Source organism: Spermophilus citellus, assembly GCF_964194105.1.
Source record: "Spermophilus citellus genome assembly, chromosome: 5".
Lineage (NCBI taxonomy): Eukaryota > Metazoa > Chordata > Mammalia > Rodentia > Sciuridae > Spermophilus > Spermophilus citellus.
The window spans coordinates 54,908,902-54,929,581 of NC_138186.1; the positions used below are offsets into that span (position 1 = coordinate 54,908,902).

A 20,680-nucleotide genomic window follows, 5' to 3' on the forward strand; every position below is an offset into this window, starting at 1 on the left:
TATGAAATGTATCAGATGAAATTACACAAGCATCATCAATAATGAGAAAACACTGTTGAACTTATCTCCTTCACAAAATGGGATGGTCCAGTTCTTGTTGCCTGGTGAGGTCCTTGCCCCCTGATGAAATTTGTTGTTCAGTCCTAAATTATGGAATTTCCTAAAACTTATCTGGGTTATCATCCTCTGAAGACTCATAGTCTGAGATGTCACTTACGCAATTAATTTCATGCTCAAAATTAGAGTGTAGGTGTGCTTTCTGCCCCTTTTTCCCTTAATGATTTAGAAACATATTCTTTTGTCAAATTCTTCTGTTTGATGCTTTAGGAAGAAAATGAGAAACTGAATTCTTAGCCATATTAAGAAAAAGCTAAGCAAGCAAAAGACTACAAGAATGTTGTCTCCAGAGTTCTGTTTTTGTGTTTTTTTTGAAACATGATGTAGCACTTTGAGAAACAGGACAAGAAACCCGAAGAATGATGCGATAGTGATTTATTCACTATCGCATCATCATTTGGGAGATTTCATCAATCTTATTATTTTAGTCATGTTTAGCATAGTTGGGAATAACTAGTGAGTAATAATGAATTAACTCTTAGGTTTATGAAAAAAGCAAGTGAAAAGAATGGAAAAATAAGATAATTAAGATTGTAGTGTGTGTTTTAGATTTATAAAAGGATCCCAATTTTTCCTTTACAAAATTACCAAATCATTTGTCAATATCTAATAATGGTATTATTTTGAACATTTGAACTTGACCTATTATTTTATTATTTTTATTTACAGTACAAGGCAAGACATGCTAGGCCAGAGCTCTACCACTGAGCTACATCCCAGCCTTTAAACTTGACATTATATATAGAACTTTAACAAAATTTTTGAGCTGAAAGCCTAGAGAGTTGTACGCATTTCTTGTCTAAGAGACATTACGCACATCATTTTGAAATTTTGATTGTATGAACTCTGCCCATCCATGATGACTTAATTATTTTGTTCCCCAGAAAAGAACTCAACTTGCTGCAGAAGCTATACGGACTGTATGACACTGTGATGAGCAGTATTAGTGGTTATTATGAGATACTTTGGGGAGATGTAGATATTGAAAAAATCAATGCAGAGCTTCAGGAATTTCAAAACAGGTGAGCTCCGGTTGAATTAGCTTGTCTTTTTATTGTGCTTATCTCCTTAGTCTCCTATGGGTGCTTATCTCCTTAGTCTCCTATGGGTATTTCCCAAACTCACTTCTTTCCTGTGTGTACATAACACCTTCCTCAAAGAAATGCACAGATGATGAAGTTTTTTTCTCTTTCTTTCTGAAAGGTGTCGTAAGCTTCCCAAAGGACTTAAAGATTGGCAGGCTTATTTGGATCTGAAAAAAAGAATCGATGATTTCAGTGAGTCATGTCCACTGCTAGAAATGATGACCAATAAGGCGATGAAACTGAGGCACTGGGACCGGATCTCCGAGTTAACTGGAACCCCATTTGATGTGGAATCTGATTCTTTTTGTCTTAGAAATATCATGGAAGCACCACTCCTCAAAAATAAGGATGACATTGAGGTACATAAGTACAGAAGTTCTTACCAATATGGTCCTTAAAGAATGGCTTTCTTTTCTGAGAATTGTACAAGTAGACATTTTATTTGATTTTTTATTTTGTTTAATACATAATCATTGTAAGAATTTATGGGGCACAGTGTGATCTTTCAGTACATGTTTGCAATATGTAATGATCAAATCAGGGTAATTAGCATTTCCATCTCCTCTTCTGATTCTTTGGAAAACATGTAATGAGTTGCTGTGAAGTAGAGTCACCCTGTTGTGCTGTAGAACGAAACTTATTCCTCCTATTCAGCTGTGTTTTGGCACCTGTTACCCATTGTCCTCCTATTCCCCTCTATAGCCAGTAGTAATTAATCCCTGTTCTACTCTTTTTTTTTTTTTTTTTAAGCTTTGACATGAGAGAGAACATGTGGTATTTGTCTTGCTGCATCTGGCTCATGGAGGTTTTTGAATTCTTGAGTAGCTTTGGCCCTTATAGTTCTTGAAGCAAGGGGGGTTGAGCTTCTGTTAAGTACTCCATCAAAGTAACTTGTATCAGACATGTTTGTTATGCTTGCTGTGGAAAACTTGATAGTAAAATAGGCTTTGAGATGTGTCATGTCCATAAAGCTAGTGTGAGTGTTCGAAAGTGTTAGCATAGAAAGGTGTATGAGTTGGAACTATTGGAACTGTAGGTATGCTCTTGGACTTGTAAGAATAAAATAGTTATGAGGAGAGTTTTAGTAGCAAAGTTAATTATGTAGATTTCTGGAGTATAGGGGTTCTGAAGTACGGATGGTGGTTAGGATGCTTATGACAGGTAATGGTGTTGGGATGCTCCGCTAGAACAAGACGAGGAGCACATTCTGCATGAAAGCCAACACGAGTTCTGATTCTCTTTCTGTCATGAATCGACAGTTTGTTAGGGGAATTACTGCTTGTCTTCTATTATGCACCCTTAAAATGCAGACTGATCCTGAGCATTCCTGGCTTTTACAAAATAATCCTGTCACTCAAAGAAATAATATGATTATTCAAAATACATTAATTTTGGAGCCTCTCAATCTGTCCTCCTGTTCCTTAACTGCACATCCACTTAAAAAAAAGTCTGTTTATTCTTGTTGAATTCCTCAGGGCTCTTTTTCTAAATTTTCAATTTGGTGTTAATTATAAAAGTCTATCAGGTTTTTAAAATTTCATCAATTATTACCTTCTTCCTTTCCAAGATTTTTTACTGACCCTTTTTGGTAGCTACATGTTCTTTTTCTACATTGTTTTCAATTTTCTGAATTCTATAGATTCTTAAATCTACATGTATCCTCAGATTTATAATTTTCAAATGTATAGTTTTATAGATGTCTTCACTTATCTCTTTGTGCATCCTAAACATAAACATTTTGAATTTTTTTTTTATTGTTGAAAATTTCAAACTACGCAAAAGCAGAGATGCCCTTGCTTCAACAGGATCATCTCATGGCATGATTATTTCGCCTACACCTCCCATCCTCCAACAACTCCAGTTTAGGCACAAAGATTGTTTCCAGATTTTTCCATAAAACTGGACTGAGTCCCCCCCACCCCCCGCCCCGGTTGCTTTTATGTTAGCTATCCTTCTGAGCATTAGATTGTTTTAAAAATTGTACTTTGTGATTTTTGTTCATTGGGAGGGTTCATTTTGAATGGCAGGAGTTCAAAAAATTTGGCTTACATGATTTGCTAAAAATTGTTTCTTCTGTTTTAACTTGTCTTGGCTGGTGGCCTCGTGTTTCCTCTTCCACTACCCATCTTCCCTCAGCCCTGGATCTAGAACCAGGTGTTGTAACAGCAGTTTATCCCCCACTGTGCTATGGGGGGACAGATCTAGGCATCAGCTGACCTGTTTCAGGTCCTGGTTGTCTGGCTGGGTCCCTGTCACTGCATCCCTCTGTACACAGCATCATCTAATCTGGATGACCAGATGGCAGCTGGAGGCAGTGTTTCCAGGCTCCTTCCACAGAGGGAGGGATCTAGACCCAGCCCTGGTTTCTTCTCTCTGATCTATGCTTTTAGTCTCCTATATCCCAGAGCCACCAGAGGCCTGCCCGCTCTGGACACAACCCGCAGGTCTGAGCTTCCGCTCTGCCTTCGGGTTTGCACTATCTTGTCCACTTCTCACTTGTGTTTTAAAGCCTGGCTATGTTTGTTTTCTGTTTTCTCTTTTTATATTTTCTCCATCATTCTAAGCCTTTTAGAGAAGAGGAAATATACCACATGACCAGAAATCTCCCATATATATGGATTTGGATTTTCTGCCTTCCCCTGCTTTTTTTTTAAACTGTGTATGTACACCAAAAGTTTTCCTTTCAATGCATTTTTGCCCTATTTGTAAATATTACTAAGATACTATTGAAGGAAACAGTTGAAAAAAATCTTGGTGACATCTCATTTTTATGAGGAAGCTTTGTATTTAAAGATGTAGCCAGTCATAGGCTGGTGTTTGAAAATTTATTTAGTAATTATAGGGATTGGGTATTAACTCTTGGTACCCCAGACAGACTCTGGGCACTGTCCACTCAGAGGCACCCTGCTGCTCTGCCACGTGCCCTCCCACCAGCCCACTTGGGTTCCTGCTGCTGCAGGATTTCCTGCCTCTACAGGAAGTCTCTTTCCACTCCACTAGGATGTCCTCCCTCTACCAAGCCACCCTCTACTGGAATGTTGCCTGCTTCTCAGTGAGAAGCCTTTCCTCTTTGGCAGTGCCCAAGTCAATTCTGTCTCCTTAGAGCTCACGTGGTTGATGGCACTCATGGCATTTACGACACACTAAATTGTGTCGTGCGTATTGGTGGCAACATCTTACACTTTACGTTCCTTTCCATCTCTGTGGTTCGGTGATCCTAAGTATGAAGTGGGTTGAGGGATGGTGGGGAAAATATGTCACTTTTATTTTCCTTTGTGAGACTTTCATGTCAAGGATTCTCAGGTAAGTAGGAAAACCCATAAGAAAAAAAATAGAGATATCTTTTAAGCTGAAACAGGCAAGAACATTGGTAATATTTATATGTTACTTGAAATAGATTCACACTATTCTCATTTGTTTCTCCCAGCTGGGACTATCTCCCTGTTAGTCAAAAACTCCAGTTAGGAAGTTGATCAAGGATTGGGGGGTCGCTCAGGGATTGACTGCTTGCCTAGCATGCACAGGCTCTGTGTTTGATCCCCAGCACCACAAAAAATTAATAAAACTAAATTAAATTTAAAAAATGATTTATGTTCCATTTTCTTATATATGTGGTCCAAGAGCATAATTTGTAGTCGAGTCATAAGGTTCTGGTGTGAGCCTGCAGTGCAAGAGGCTTGGTTTTCTTACCTGCAAAATGACTTCTTGAACTAGATGGCTTCTGAGTCCCTTCTGAGCGAAAACCTACGATTTTATGAGGCATTTAACTTGAGGTTGGAAATGTCATGCCGTATTCTTTGATTTTTCTCTGCAGGATATTTGCATATCTGCCAGTAAGGAAAAGGATATTGAGGCCAAGTTGACTCAGGTGATTGAGAACTGGACCAACCAGAACCTGAGTTTTGCAACATTTAAGGGCAAGGGTGAGCTCCTGCTCAAAGGAACTGAATCAGGAGAAATCATCACTCTGATGGAGGACAGTTTAATGGTCTTAGGCTCCTTACTAAGCAACAGGTAATTTTATCATTTGGGGAAGAGACTTTAATTTGGTGTTTAGGGTTATAAAATATTAGGTAAACCCCAAGTTTGCAGCTATGGCACCACATGAGTTTCTGCCCTACAGTGCTAGCTCTCACTTGTTCCAATAAGGACTATTTCACCCCAAAATCATGATCCCCCTCCTTTCTTTAATGGTACTCATCTGCCCTGACCTATTTTTTCCAGGTGTCACCATCATAATTATGCCCCGTTCCATTGGCAGGTTCTCTGAACATCTTGGCTCCGTACTGAGATGTCCTCTTTATTTTATTGTCTCTTTTTTTGTTCCTCTGAGTTCTTGTCATTGCTGTCTTTGGCTAACCCTGTTCAAGCATTTGTCCGATGTCTCAGGAAAAGCAAGCTGGCCACACACGAAAGCAATGTACCCATGAGGGGGCTTGGCGCTTAGAGACTTGCATTTTTTATGGTGAAGAGTGGGGATATTTGTGTCGGTTCCACTGTGGCTCAAATGAGGCCACCATTCATCATTAACAAGCTCAGAGGTACATGTGATCTGAAGCACAGACTTAGGAGATTTCAATGGGAATGTCAAGTCTTTGATCTGGGATTTGCAACCTGTATTCTCTTACGTGACTGGACCATAGTTCCTGGCTTTTTTTTTTTTTTTTTTTTTATCCTAACATACCTAATATGTCACAACCCCATCATTAACAGACACAATGTCCAGGGAACATGGGGATTCTCATACCCCTTCTCCAGGTTCCTGGGTAATGAATGGCACCTGTGTGGCCTGGCCCCAGGAGCAGCCTTGTATTTGAATAATGTATTAATTGACTGGCTTGAATATATTGAGCTCAAACTCCCAGAGTGCCTCCTCTGCTCTCAGGGAATCTGAATAGTCCTTGCAAAGGTGATCCTAAGATGTTTATTGGTTCCTGGACTTCATGGGCAGCTACTTCCCCATTGCAGACTTTGCCATCCTGACTTCCTGCATGATGACCTCTTGAAGAAGAGGGCGTAGATTGTCCTGAGCTGTGTCTGTGGCCAAGGAGTTCAGGATGTAAATTCTTAAACTTTGTATTTGCTTGGATATAACCTGACGGGTATAGTACCTATTTATGGTCCTTGTAAACTCCGCGTTAAACTAGGAAGAGTACCGGATATCTACAAAGTCGTCACATTTTGGGAGATTCTCCTCCTAGAGAACTTTGCAGCACCTACTGAAATCTGGAAATCCTGTTCCATTACTAACCACAAACTGACCTCAGAGGAGGCACTGCTGTCCTCTGGGGCTACCTGGATGTGGTTTCAGAAGCCCTAGTGAATCAGTGCTGTTCCCCAGGAAACTCTGGATTCCACATCAAAACTACTTGCCATGGCCATAAACTGAACTTAGCCTCGTGCTGTAACTAAATTTGGGATCCTTACCCGGTAGCTGCCCATCAGTTCTTCCACGGCATCCACTCTGTTTCTTGTGTTTCTCTGTTGAGCTCAGCTTTATGGGTACCTTGTGGTCTTGTAAACACTTCAGTCTTGCACACGTCCCCCCATGGGTGAGGGGAAGGGTTCCCCTCCAGAGGGATGGGCTGGCTGAGAAATTAAAGCTAAGAAAATAATAATATGAAATAACCACAAGACACAGGAAATATGTTTTCGGGGAGTGGGCAGTGACCGGCCAAGCTTAAGAGGCGTGCAGCTTCTAACAAGTAAAAGGGCCTGGACGTCTGGTTTATTTGTATCGGCACAGATCAAAAGGATTTGATAGAAAGTTCTTCGCAAAAACAGGATAGAGGTGGGGGCAGGTAGGCTTCTCGGTTCTTAATGGGTCGCACCCATCCCCAGTGTTGTACCGGACCTTTTGGCAGTGCTGGGTGGGAGTTCACATGTATCCGGCCATCTCACCAGCAGGGGTGCCTCTGGGAGTTCTCAGATACCAGATCTTCCCACTCAGTGGCTTTCGTGCTCATCTGGTCCACGCACATTTCACACATGAAATCCCAGATCAAAGACTTGACATTCCCATTGAAATCTCCTAAGTCTGTGCTTCAGATCACATGTACCTCTGAGCTTATTAATGATGAATGATGGCCTCATTCGAGCCACAGTGGAACCGACACAGATATCCCCACTCTTCACCATAAAAATGCAAGTCTCTAAGTGCCAAGCCCCCTTATGGGTACATTGCTTTCATGTGTGGCTTCTCATTCTTCAGCCAACACTGATGACCAGGAAACAGGACCCAGACTATTTTGGTATAGTTCTCCTGGATTGCTAGCACTGCAGAATTGTAGTGCCTGGTGGAATTCATGGTCTGTTACTGCCATCTATCCTAGCTGGTGACCTAATGCTGGGTTCACAAAATCTGTCTATTCCAATAACTTAAGAAAATGACAAAGAAAGCATGCAAACACACAGAAGTACCTTTTCAAAATCTGTGATGCCTCTCTGATCTTAAGGGTCTGTGGAAAGAGAGAAAGCCACTGGAATTCTTTATTCTTAATTAGGGAACACACAAGGGGAGGTTCCATGGAACATTCTATCCCCAAAAGGTAAAAGGGGTAGGATTACAAAGGAACAGATGACAGTACTCAACCCCAGCGGGTGATGGGTGATGCCTACACCTGGAGCCACGCCTTGTTATCTGAGCTGAGGTAATGCTGAAGTTTCTGCAGACCTCAATAATTGTTCAGTGACCCAGGCATCAGGACTTAAAGGTGTGTTCATCCAGGGCAGTTCCTGACAGTTTATGGGTGGAGGTGGGACCTCAAACTTGACACTAATTTTGCTGTAATCTTTCTCTGCCCTCTTTAAGGATTAGATTTGTTTTGTCGCATTAGAGATGATCTATCTCTTAGATGAAGATTTCAAGACCATTCATAGAAGGAAAATCCCTGGGTAAAAGTCTCTTTCCACAGAGTAAAGCAAACAGTGGGTTATGTGTCGCTCTCACGGGAAGTCCCCACTTGGCTTAGGCTCACAGAGTCTGGGAAAACCACACTATTCTTGTTATTCTTTTACTGCCAGGAGCAACAGCACAGTTCCTTTGCCAGACCTCCATGCCATAAGACTTGTCCCATTTTTCTATTTTATGATTGACACATGGGAACAATAAGTGAAATCACTATAATTATATAAGCTTTATTAATAAAAAGCACAGATTTCCTTAGTTGTATGATATTTCTGAGGGACTGCCCTTTTAGAACAAAATGTTTATTCCCAAAGAAATGTTTCTCCTGTGATTGACTTTGTTAGGTCACACTATTTACTAATCTTCCTTGAAACATAACATTTTTCCATTCTTGCCTTTTAGATATAATACCCCATTTAAAAAAACTATACAGAATTGGGTGTATAAATTGTCCACTTCCTCAGATATAATTGAAGAGTGGCTAGTGGTGCAGAATCTTTGGGTCTACCTTGAAGCTGTCTTTGTAGGTGGAGATATTGCCAAACAGCTCCCTCAGGTAAATAAGGATTTTGTATGCCTGATAAAATAATTGGGTATGTGTGACCTGCAAGTCTCTGTGAAAGAGGTGTGGTTAAGTTTTGCCCATGCTACTGGTTGGCAAACTCTGACTGCTTTAAATATAGTTTTATCGGAACACGGCCACATCCACTTATTTGCATATTGTCCATGGTTGCTTTAGCACTATAACAGCAGAGCAGAGTCACTGGAACATACACTGTATAACCCACAAAGTCTTAAATATTTATTATCTAGCCCTTTATGGGGGAAAAAATGCTCACCTCTGATTTACATTAGCAGAAAGAAGAAACAGTTAGTTTCAAACACTGAAAAATCTTGAGATGAACTATGTGAGGTTACTTTCAAATACAGAACTGTTAAATTATAGTAGTTCATCTCTTCCAAGAGCTAACCTTATAATATTCCTCCGAGAATTGTATTAAGATTAATCTGTATTCTGTAGGCACAAATTAACTCTTAGTAAGTCTGCTACTAGCAGATCAGAAACATACTTTGGGGTAAAGAAATAGCCTGAGAACCTTGTAATGAAACCTTTGAAACAGCTCCTTTGGGGACTTTTAAGCAAATGTCAATAATTAACTGATGGTTTTAGACTATGAAGGTAACTTTCCTATTAGAAAAATTAAGCCTGAAATAATTAAGCTAGAAATTCCTAAAGGTTTTCTATCTACAAACGGGATCTATATAGGTTATAAATCAAGGACAAAAGGTATTGAAAATACTCGATTTTTTTTTCCTTTGTAATACATTTTTAGAGCACAAAACTAAAACATATTGGTTTTGTTTTTTAATTAGAAAGTTGCATTTTTAATAGAGGCGTAATTATGCCAATTTCTAGAGGCATTTTGCAACTGAATGCAAAGTTTCCTATCATCCATAGTAAGTAGAAAGTTTTCATTTGCACAAATGTAAATGAAGCTTTGTTTTGTGTTTTTACTGTTTTTTTACCCCCTTTTTTTCTTTCTTATCTCCTGCCTGGGGTACCAATGAGTTGTAATTATTCCAAGGACCCTGAGATCAAATTATTTTCATGCTTCTTCACTTTTTGTTCATCGAACCAAAACACCTGGAGTGCTGAATGACTGGATTTGAACTTTAAGTTGATAGCTCTGCAAATTAATCATGTAGCACTTCAAAAAAATGTATTAAATGCAAGGAAACAAATAACTGGTAAACCCCATTGTGATGGAGAAGTATTTTTAATAAGAAGCTTTATAAGTTCAGGGTTTTGTGTTCTTCAGAATTAATTCAGTTGAAAAAAAGTGGTTTAAATTACGTAGCCTAAGATTAAACTAGGCTGGTTTGAAGAACTGTAAGAAAGTCCAAACTGAACACTTTGCGTTTTCAATTATCCACATGCTAATCTTTACTCCCTATGGATTTATTTTTAGGAAGCAAAACGGTTTCAGAATATTGACAAGGCGTGGATAAAAATAATGCAGCGAGCTCATGAGAATCCCAATGTGATCAGTTGCTGTGTTGGAGATGAAACCATGGGGCAGCTCTTGCCCCATCTACACGAGCAGCTGGAATTGTGTCAGAAGTCACTTACAGGGTAAGAGCTGACTCTTAAAATGATGCATCATTTTATATGTGATGGTGTTTTATCCCACACAAATTACTAGTATGGACTGCTTTTCTGGTGATGGTTGAAGTTGGAATAGGATTTAAAATTTTCACAAAACTTTAGTTTTTCTTAGACTTGTGGTAGGTGAGTGAGGGTATTGTGTTAGTTTCCTACCACCTTAAGTGCCCTTCAACAGATGAATTGATAAAGAAAATGTGGTATATCTACACAATACAGCCATAAAGCCATATTACTCAGCCATAAAGAAGAATAACTTGGGGCTGGGGATGTGGCTCAAGCGGTAGCGCGCTCGCCTCGCATGCGTGCGGCCCGGGTTCGATCCTCAGCACCACATACCAACAAAGATGTTGTGTCCGCCGAGAACTAAAAAATAAATATTAAAAAAAAAAATTCTCTCTCTCTCTCTCTCTCTCTCTCTCTCTCTGTCTCTCTCTCCCCACTCTCTCTTTAAAAAAAAAATATACTTCTTTCTTTATAAAAAAAAAAAAAAAAAAGAAGAATAACTTCATGACACACTTGTCAGTAAATGGGTGGGTCTGGAGACTCTCATGCCAAGTGAAATAACCCAGTTCCCCAAAGCCAAAGGTCGAATGTCCTCTCTGATATGTGGAAGCGAACCCACAATAAGGGGGGCAGAGGGGAAGAATAGAAGTTCAGTAGATTAGACAGTGGGGAGTGGAGGGCAGGGAGGGGGCGTAGGAAAAGGAAAGACAGTGGAATGAATCTGACATAACTTTCCTATGTACGTATGTGAAAACATCACAGTGAATCCCTTCATCATGTACGTCTACAAGAATGGGGTCCTAACTAGAGTAAGATATATTCCATGCTTGTATAATTATACCAAAATGAATTCTACTGTCATGTATAACAAAAAGAACCAATAAAAATTTTAAAAGACATTATATTAGTTTTCTAAGGATGCTGTGACAAATTATGTGGCTTAAAGCCATAGAAATTTATTCTCTCACAGCCCTAGGGACCAGAAGTCTGAAGTCAAAATTGTCAGCTCCCTCTGAAGGCTTTATGGGAGGATCCTTCCTTGCTGCTCACAGCTTGTGATGGTGTTGGGAGCTCCTTGGCTTGTGGCCACCGAACTCCACTTCCTATGTGGGTTGTTACCTGGTCAGCTCCTTTCCCTCTTTTATAAGGACACTTGTCTTTGGGTTTAAAGCTCATCTGGATCATCTGGATTATGTAGGATGATGTCTTCTCCAGATCCTTGATTTCATTACATCTGCAGAGACCTCCTTTCCTAATATCACACTTACAGATTGTAGGGAATAGTATGTGGACATGCCTTCTGGAGGGGCTACCCTTCAGTCCACTATGGGCAGCGGAGTACAGAATTTCACTGAGAGAACACCTAATGAGATGAATTCACAGATAATTAAAGAAATTTGTAAATGTTTTTCTTAAAATCGAATTTGCTTTCAATCTCCATTTGAAATAGGGTGATGATATATCCCAGTTTGTTCCAGTGACTGCCTCTGTCCTGACTTAGTGGTTAATGGTCCCCCATGTCATCCTCACAATGTCCTCGTTTGGAGATAAATTATATGTTCACTGTGGGTTTGAGCCATGGGGTTCCCATTACTCTTAGGAAGATCTCAGGAGGGCTCCTGGGGAGGAAGGGGAGGCAGATGGCAGGAGGCCTCGCTCCAGGTCACTTTCGTTGCTTCCCTTGTTTTCCTGAATGCCATCTGTGGTGGAGCACAGCCTTTGTTCTCTCTAAAGAGTCCAGAGGTGATACCTGTAGGTGTTTGCTGTTATTAGTGATGTCTTATGAAAAACATTTATAATTAAAAAAAAAGGTCACTTTGGTAATGTGCTCTTGACTTTATCTGAAGGTATTTGGAGAAGAAGCGGTTATTATTTCCAAGATTCTTCTTTGTTTCTGATCCAGTTCTCCTGGAAATCCTTGGACAAGCCAGTGATTCCCATACCATACAGGTACAGTCTTAAGTATCTAGGATTTAAGGTGCTTTTTCAATATAATCCAAAATAAAAATAAAGTTAACATCTAAAATGGGTAGACAAGAAAGATGAGCACTAAAGATTATGTTGTTTATAGAACATCCTGTTTACTGTGGATTCTAAGCCTGCCAGCCTCACACAATCCAGTGGCATTGATGATGTAGTGTCACCCGCTGTACCCCTGGCTAGCTATGCGACCTTGGCAAGCTTCTTAATTTTCCCGTGCCTTGATTTCCTTATCTGTAAAGTAAGGACATTAATGGTCTCCATCTTATAGGATTGTCATGAGGATTACATGAGACGATGCAAAAAACAGTACTGCACGCAGTGTGCGCTCGATGACTGGATTCACCCTGATGAGAATCTTATTCTAAATATTCTTAGAACAAATGGGGTCGTGGTTTAGATTGGTCCTTTTTTCTTCTCAAATGCCTTTAGTCATTTCCAAGAGCATCACCTCAGGAGGAAGAGACAATCCACACGCAGAGCATAGGAGGCCTTACTTATCCCAGGCTGTTTCTGGTTTGGGGATCTGGGAATGGCTACTATTTTCTTCCTTGTTGGCTTCCAGGGAGTTGTGGGGGTGAGAAAAGAGAGGAGGGATGTAAAATCTGTGAAAGGCAGATGGAAAGCTAAGGGCCAAGGCAGAACTGGGCATGTCTGGGAGGGGAGAGGGCTGCGATAGTATGATTCAGGCTCCATCTGAAGGGAGAAGGGGCAATATAGTGCCCTCGAATTTTGCAGAACTTGGAGAAAACATTCTGTGGGATTTTAAAAAGTGAGCCTCAGAACTGGGGTTGTAGCTCAGTGGTAAGGCACTTGCATAGCACGTGTGAGGCACTGGGTTTGATCCTCAGCACCACATAAAAATAAATAAATAAAATAAAGCCACTGTGTCCCTCTACAACTAAAAGTTTTTTAAAAAAAATGAGCCTCCAAAGTCATCCAAAGGACAAAGCAGAGTTGAGTTTTTTTTTGGTTTGTTTGTTTGTTTTTGTTTTTGTTTTGTTTTAGAGGCAGGGAAGTAAATTTTTTATGAGGATAAACAACACTAAGGTTTTTAGAACATCTCTGTGGCTTGTGTGTTGAGCCTAATGTGTCATGTTATCTCTCTGTCGTGTTTCTTACAGCCACATCTCCCTGCAGTGTCTGACAACATAAATGAGGTGACATTTCATGCCAAAGACTATGATCGTATGATGGCTGTCATATCAAGAGAAGGAGAAAAAATTCTTGTAATTTGCTTTGGTTATGATTTTGTTATTAGGATTTCTTTAAAAGTTGAGGTTGGGGAGAAGGCAGCGGGCAAAGGGTTAGTAACCTTGGGTTCTAATTCTGTAGCTCTGACTTTCTTACAAACTTGTTTGGTGAAATCATTTAACTTATCTGAGACTCATTGATAAATGAGAGTCGAGACTAAATGATCTGTATAGTTCCTTCCAATTATGGTAATAGATGATTATACCCATGTTTTACATACTTTGTATAATTATAAAACAATTTGCATGGAGATATCATGATTTATAAAGTCAAGTGTGTGACATTTAAAAATTATTGTTGGTTTGTAATCTATTTATGTGAATGTTTTTAGTTGGATAGTCCTGTGATGGCCAAGGGTCCTGTAGAGATTTGGCTTATGGATTTATTGAGAGTGCAGATGTCATCCTTGCATAATATAATTAGGTCTGCATTCTATCAAATCAGCGATTCAGGATTTCAACTTTTACCTTTCCTCGGTCACTTCCCAGCACAGGTGAGAAGCATGGTATTTACTAAATATTAATTAATGTTAATTCCCAGTACGGTATTTACTAATGTTAAAAGAAAAGTAGGGTCTGGAGTAGTGGCTTAGCAGTAGAGTGCTTACTTAGCATGTGCGAGGCACTGGGCAATGGGTTCAATTCTTAGCACCACAAGAAAATAAATAAAATAAAGGTATTGTGTCCAACTACAACTAAAAAAAGAAATGTTTATTAAAAAGAAAGAAAGAAGGAAAGAAAGAAAGAAAGAAAGAAAGAAAGAAAGAAAGAAAGAAAGAAAGAAAGGGAAATCAGGGGTGGGGTAGGGTGGAGTGAGGGGCTGCTTAGGTGGTGTGGACCTGACAGTGTGCAGGCTGCTGTAGCTTTGGACTAAAGTGGTGACCCATCTGCACCCAACCTCATCTCCCCACATCTGCCTGTCAGCCGGCACCATCTACCCAACCTCCCCCGGCAAAGTGTTCTCCCTTCATTGAGGACATGTGGCAAGACTGAAACCACTTATGGAAAATTTCATCTTCTAGATACACACACACACACACACACACACACACACACACATATACACACACATATGCATGGAAAATTTCATCTTCCAGATACACACACACACACACACACACACACACACACACACGCATGCCAGTATGAAAGGAATGAGCCTGCCTTTTCCTGAGATGAAATCTCTCTTGCCTTTTTGTTTCTCTTGCCTTCAAGTGATTTAAAGGGTAAATTGGTGTACGTGTCAAGGAGGCTTTCTCCTGCAACTAGCTTCTTAGAGAGAAGACCTGGAAGAGGCTGGGGGTGGAATGGCTGTTTTCACAAACTGCTCTTATGTCCCGTGTCTCTTAGAAATGCATTGTTATGCGTCAAGTAGTATTAAAACCCAATATCAGAAATGAGTTTCATTAAATCTTCATCTCAGATAAATGAAAAATAGTAATTCATGATCTGATCAGAAATAGTGTGAGACAGAAGACGAGAACTATCCAAGGAAAATACAGGCAGTTTTTTCCCAAACTATATTTCTTCTGCAACAATTCCCCACAACACGAATTTGAAATCCAACCCACAGTAAAGACAGCAGAGATGTTAAGAAATTACTCATTCAAATTGCATGTGCACAAATATGGAATCAACCTTTATTGGACAGAATATTTTAATATTATGATTTTTGTATTATATAGTATCTTGATAAGTTTTAGTACTCTTATTAGTATTATTACCTTTTTAATAAAGCTTTATAAAGTACTTTATATGGTAAGCTTAGAAAATATCTTCTTAGGTTAAATCAGCATATTTTCCCTCTCCTAGGAAATTCACCCTCTATGTTCCGAAGTCTAATTTAGACCAAGGATTTAGTATTGAGTGGAAAGTTGAGAGCAAGTTCAGAGCCATGGTGAAGTGAAGCAGGGTATAGTAGGAAAGTTGACCAGCTTTCAGGATTTTCTTTATATCCATATATATATATATATATAAATACGATATATAAAATATAATGTAAAAATAATGATATGTGTGTATATATGCACATATAATGAATCATATTGATGATTACTTTTATGATCTCTCCTAGAGCAGAAATTATAGGCGTTAGGTGACACCTATTTACAATTTCTTTATGCCTGCACCAGGATGCCAAGGACAAACTTCTGCCCTCCACACTCTCTGTCTTCTGTAGTTAACTATAAAAATAGAGACATAGATGACATAGATGGCATGGATATTATAGAGAGTGAGAGATCAAGAAAGAAGATAGGCAGCATATTATATTTAGAAGATGCAAAGAAACCTTTGGAAAACCTTGCTCAAGGGAAAATACACAGTGAAGAGTTTATTAATTCCATTTACTTTTCTTGAGAAAGAAAAACAATGGAGGTATCTGGTGATCTAGGGCCCTCTATAAAAACATTTCATAAGCATCTTCCATAACATATGCTATAATTTGGATGTGTCAGAAACTTAACCCCAAAGCAATAGTATTGGGAATTGGGGTTTAATAAGAGGTATTATGTCATAGGGGCTCTGCCCTCGTGATTAATGAATGTCATCATAGCTAGAGTAGGTTGGTTATCATGTGAGCAGTTTTGGGGACATATTTGGGGGCTGGTGCTGTAGCTTAGTGGGAGAGCACTTGCCTAGCATATGAGTGGGTTTGATCCTCGCAGCACATAAAAAGTACAATTTAGATATTCCTCCTTTTTAAAAAAATTACATGCCAGCCAGTTGAACAACCATATTCATTTGTTATTCTGAATGTCTAGAACCAGTTATATGATATAAACCAACTAATTATTTTATTATTTATTGTTCATTTTTTAAAATAAAGGCAGTCTGTTCATCTACAACTACAAAAAAAAAAAAAAAATAGAACATGCTTGGCCCCTTAGCACTAGCTTGCACATGCTCTTGCCCTTCTGCCTTCTGCCATGAGATGATGCAGCAAGAAGGCCCTCACCAGGTCCTGGCTCCTAGATTTTGACTTCCCAGCTCCCAGAACTGTGAGGAATAAATTTCTTTATAAATTGTCCAGTCTGTGCTATTCTGTTATAACAACACTAAATGACTAAGACAACATATGTAGTTTAATAAACGGTGGCCATTAATTATTTACTTGTGTACATTGAAATAATGAAATATTAATAATTAGGATGTGAGATGTCTGCACTCCCTTTCGGAGTAGTTTCTTAGTTAAAAACAAGTAAAATCTGGTTTGTCTTCATGTGAATAAGTGGCCACTGCATCTTATTGTAGATATGCTTTAAATATTTCTTTACTGGGTTTGCAGGTTGGGCTTCTGGGAATTCAGATGTTATGGACACATGATTCAGAAGAAGCTTTAAATAATGCAAAAGATGACAGGAAAATCATGCAAGTAACCAATCAGAAATTTTTGGATATTCTAAATGTTCTTATTAGCCAGACAACGCATGACCTAAGCAAGTTTGATAGAGTGAAATTTGAAACTCTAATTACCATCCATGTGCATCAGAGAGATATTTTTGATGATTTGGTAAAGTATCTTTTTTTCCTATATCAAAGTAATTTAATGTATTAATTAATAATGAACAGTTAAGGATTATACATATTGCCTAACTTATTATGAACTTTCCATCTTCTTTTTTGTGACTATCTCCATCAACACCTGTATGGGAGAGTTTGAACAACCATATATGTATATTCATTTGTTATTCTGAATGTCTAGAACCAGTTATATGATATAAACCAACAATTATTTTATTAAATGATTACTTGGGATATGACATAGTTGAGGTGGGATGGGTCATGAGCTATGATAGACTAGTTAGGAAAGGCAAGTCCAGGTGGAATGCAGCAGATTTAGGGAGCTCTCATGGCTGTTTAATTGATCATCCCATAGTGCTTGATTTGGTCAAGGTTCTGTGGGGTAGGAGTAAGTGGGGTGGTTTTGAATTTTCCTTGGAAACTGGAGCTTTGGGGCCCAGCTAGGTTCTCCCAAGGTGGAGATTCTTACCATGGGATAGGGGTCCAGGTGGCTTTCATATACCACCACCACCAGCAGCACTCTTTGCCTTTACCCTGATTTTATTCTACTTAATTGCATCAGTCTTAATGACACCTCTTTCCTCATTACAGATACGTAATCCATTGCCACTTAGGGCCCTTTTTAGAGAATATGATCACAGACCACCTATTTTAAAAGTTCCAGTCAGATAAATTGCATTTATTGAAGGCTATTTGAAGACATGGAGTCAGTCATCTGTTCTTTTGCAATCTAGATACTCCTCCTTTTTAAAAACAATTACATGCAGCCAGTTGCATTGGATCACCTGGGAGCTTGTTAGAAAAGCAGAATCTCTATCTAGTCTTCCTCCTTCTACCCCAGACCTACTGAAACCAGAATCGAAGGTTTAACAAGGTTCCCAGGTGATTCATATACATATTAAAGTTTAAGAAAAACTACTGTAGGATTTTTCTCTGGATCAAACTAATCAGAAGGCTGCATACTTAACCATACTGCCTTTCACAAACTTGTTTTCACTGAATTGCAATTACCCTTATACTTTTACTTTCAATTAAGTCCACCTCTAGAAACCCTGGAGTTGAATCCACTATTGTATCTGCTATGAACCTACTATGGAGGACATTTTGCATCTCTGATTTCTAAAGCTTAAGTCCCATGGAAGAAATTTCTTGTAAAACTAAGAGCTGGGTTGAAGCTGTAGCTCAGTGTAGAGTGCTTGCCTACCACATACGAGGCCCTGGGTTTGATTCCAGCCCCATAAACTAATAAAAAATCAAGAACAACAAAACCCTAAGTGCTGAGCAGAGCTTATTTTCATGTAGAATGGATTTAAAAAAAATTAAAAGCTCATACAACAAAAACTACAGAACAGTTTTTGTCTTAATTACCACTAGCCTCACGTTAAATTTGCATCTCGACTACAATAAACCTTCCTGGCTGGCGTATGTATCTGCGCCTTTTCCATGTGTCATGCTTACAATATTGTAATACATGTTAAGTCAGAACTTAATGAATGCATTAGCTGTTCTTTTTCTCCTCCACCTCCTTCTTACCACCTTAGTGGATTTTGAATGCACCTTGCTGACTGCATCTCGGTGGCTCTTGGTCCTGTATTAGCAGAGTCCCTGGGGATGGGCCCAGACTGTTTGCTGAAAGGAACTCTTTGAAGGTGATGACTACAAATGGTGCTTTAGGTGGAAAGCCAGCACCCCTAACTGGAGGGGGAAGCATAGTCATAAATAATGCTACAAGCAAAAAATGACAAAAACAAGACTACTAATAGCAAGACATAGGGAGACCTGGTCAGAGGAAAGCTGAACATGAGCGGCCAGAGGTCCATTCCTTAGCATCAGCTGAATGACGTGGAAGTGGGCCTGCTGGGTTTAAGAGCAGTGAAGAGGACGACATGCCACTTTCCTGAGTGGGCAGGACTGAGGTCTCTCCAGGTTTACCAGTGAAAAGTCATGAAGCACCTCAGAATGCAGTTGGAGGGATGGAGTTTCTACAGGTGCTTGCCTGGTTTCTGTCTCTTCTATTGGACCCAGCCTAATACCAAGCACAAGAAAGGAATAATAAACATTCACTAAATGAAGATAAATGAAGATTCACTAAGTGAAGATAACAGAGCTTGCACTCCTGGTGGCGGGAGCCCAGGATGCCTTGACCAACAGATATATGCTGATGACCAGGCAGGTCAGGTGGCGTGGCCATAGTGCTGGTGCAGGAAGATTTGTGCCACTATAACCATGCATTTTCTTGTTTCATATCTTCAGTGGCTTCCAACTGCCATGAAGACCCTCCCTCAAACCCTCCCCATGGCCCGACAAAGCCCCAACTCTCATTCGCAGTTGTACTGACCTTTTTTCAGTTCCTTGAACAAGCTAAGTAGATCTTCTTAGATTTTTGCCCTTTATGTCCTTGGATAATCTCAACTATTTATCCAGGTTTGAGTTTAGATGTTCCTTCCCCTGAGTGCCCCTCTCTGACCCCCTAGACTAGATTAAGGCCTCTTGCTACATATTTCCATGAACCCTGAATTTCTCTGGCAGAGTATTTTTTCATACTGTGTTGAAATTCCTGGTTTCACTGTTGTCTTTTGTCTTTTTCTTTGGTCAGAAGGCAGGAACCATATCTGTCTTTGTTCACCCAGCCTAATACCAAGCACAAGAAAGGAATCAATAAACATTCACTAAATGAAGGAGAATCAGTTCATGAACAATTGAACAAAAACTGCCTATAAGCTTGAATTTTGGGCTATTGCAATGCAGTGTGTCACTTTTTTTGTATTTATGTTTTTAAGGTAAAAATGCACATCAAGTCAGTTACTGATTTTGAATGGCTGAAACAGAGTAGATTTTATTTTAAGGAAGATTTGGATCAAACTGTGGTATCTATTACAGATGTTGATTTTGTTTACCAAAATGAATTTCTGGGATGCACTGATCGCCTTGTTATCACTCCGTTAACAGATAGGTAGGAAACTCAGTTCTTGTCATTCTATTTTGTAATTAAATAACATGCTTAAAATTGTTTTATAATTGTATTTGAAATATTAACAAGCATATTGCTGTCATGTTGGGCCTGTTCCAGCTCATCAAAGCCAGTCTTAACAATGCAGTAACCTTAGCTGTTACTTAAATGAACACGCACATTAAATTTTTATGAAATAGGAAAAAAATGAAAGAATAAAAGCAAGTTTGAATGTTAACAGTGAGCAATTTAATAATGAATTTTAGACTGCAAGACAGAAAAATAGCCTGAGAACTATAAAGGAAGTTATTAGTATTGCAAAGAAGGAGATGCCTTGAATATCATCTAATTCAGTCTCCAGGATTTTTTCATGTTTAGAAATTGATACCTACAGTGAAGTTTCTTGACCAAGCAGAATGATTACTCAGTAGTAGATCCCCTTACATTTCTTTCCAGTATTTGACACAGGGCAAGAACTGGGAATTTTTTATCTTTGTCTATCTCTCTACGCTCAGTTCAATATGCTGTGCATAGAAAGCACTCAGTGTTTGTAGAATTAACTTAAATTGGGATTTAAAACAGTTAGTTAAATGTTTAAGTAGGTCTGTTTCCAGGTAAAATTATGACACAAATTATGTCTTCAGCCTCCCCTGACTTCTCCAACCCCTCCTTTGTTTGATCCCCTTTTTTATGTGG

General features: G+C 39.2%; 1 protein-coding gene across 1 annotated transcript in view; it reads left to right on the forward strand.

The window, feature by feature from the left end:
- DNAH8 (dynein axonemal heavy chain 8) overlaps window positions 1-20,680 on the forward strand; it is a gene marked incomplete at its 3' end in the record, with an annotated part of 273,605 nt that overhangs the window by 94,845 nt on the left and 158,080 nt on the right. The window contains exons 30-39 of the mRNA XM_081294489.1: window positions 1,002-1,139; window positions 1,321-1,561; window positions 5,017-5,216; window positions 8,512-8,665; window positions 10,080-10,243; window positions 12,127-12,229; window positions 13,384-13,488; window positions 13,845-14,006; window positions 16,799-17,023; window positions 19,815-19,987. Coding sequence (XP_081150615.1) covers window positions 1,002-1,139; window positions 1,321-1,561; window positions 5,017-5,216; window positions 8,512-8,665; window positions 10,080-10,243; window positions 12,127-12,229; window positions 13,384-13,488; window positions 13,845-14,006; window positions 16,799-17,023; window positions 19,815-19,987 — 1,665 coding nt within the window. The remainder of the gene's footprint in view (window positions 1-1,001; window positions 1,140-1,320; window positions 1,562-5,016; window positions 5,217-8,511; window positions 8,666-10,079; window positions 10,244-12,126; window positions 12,230-13,383; window positions 13,489-13,844; window positions 14,007-16,798; window positions 17,024-19,814; window positions 19,988-20,680) is intronic.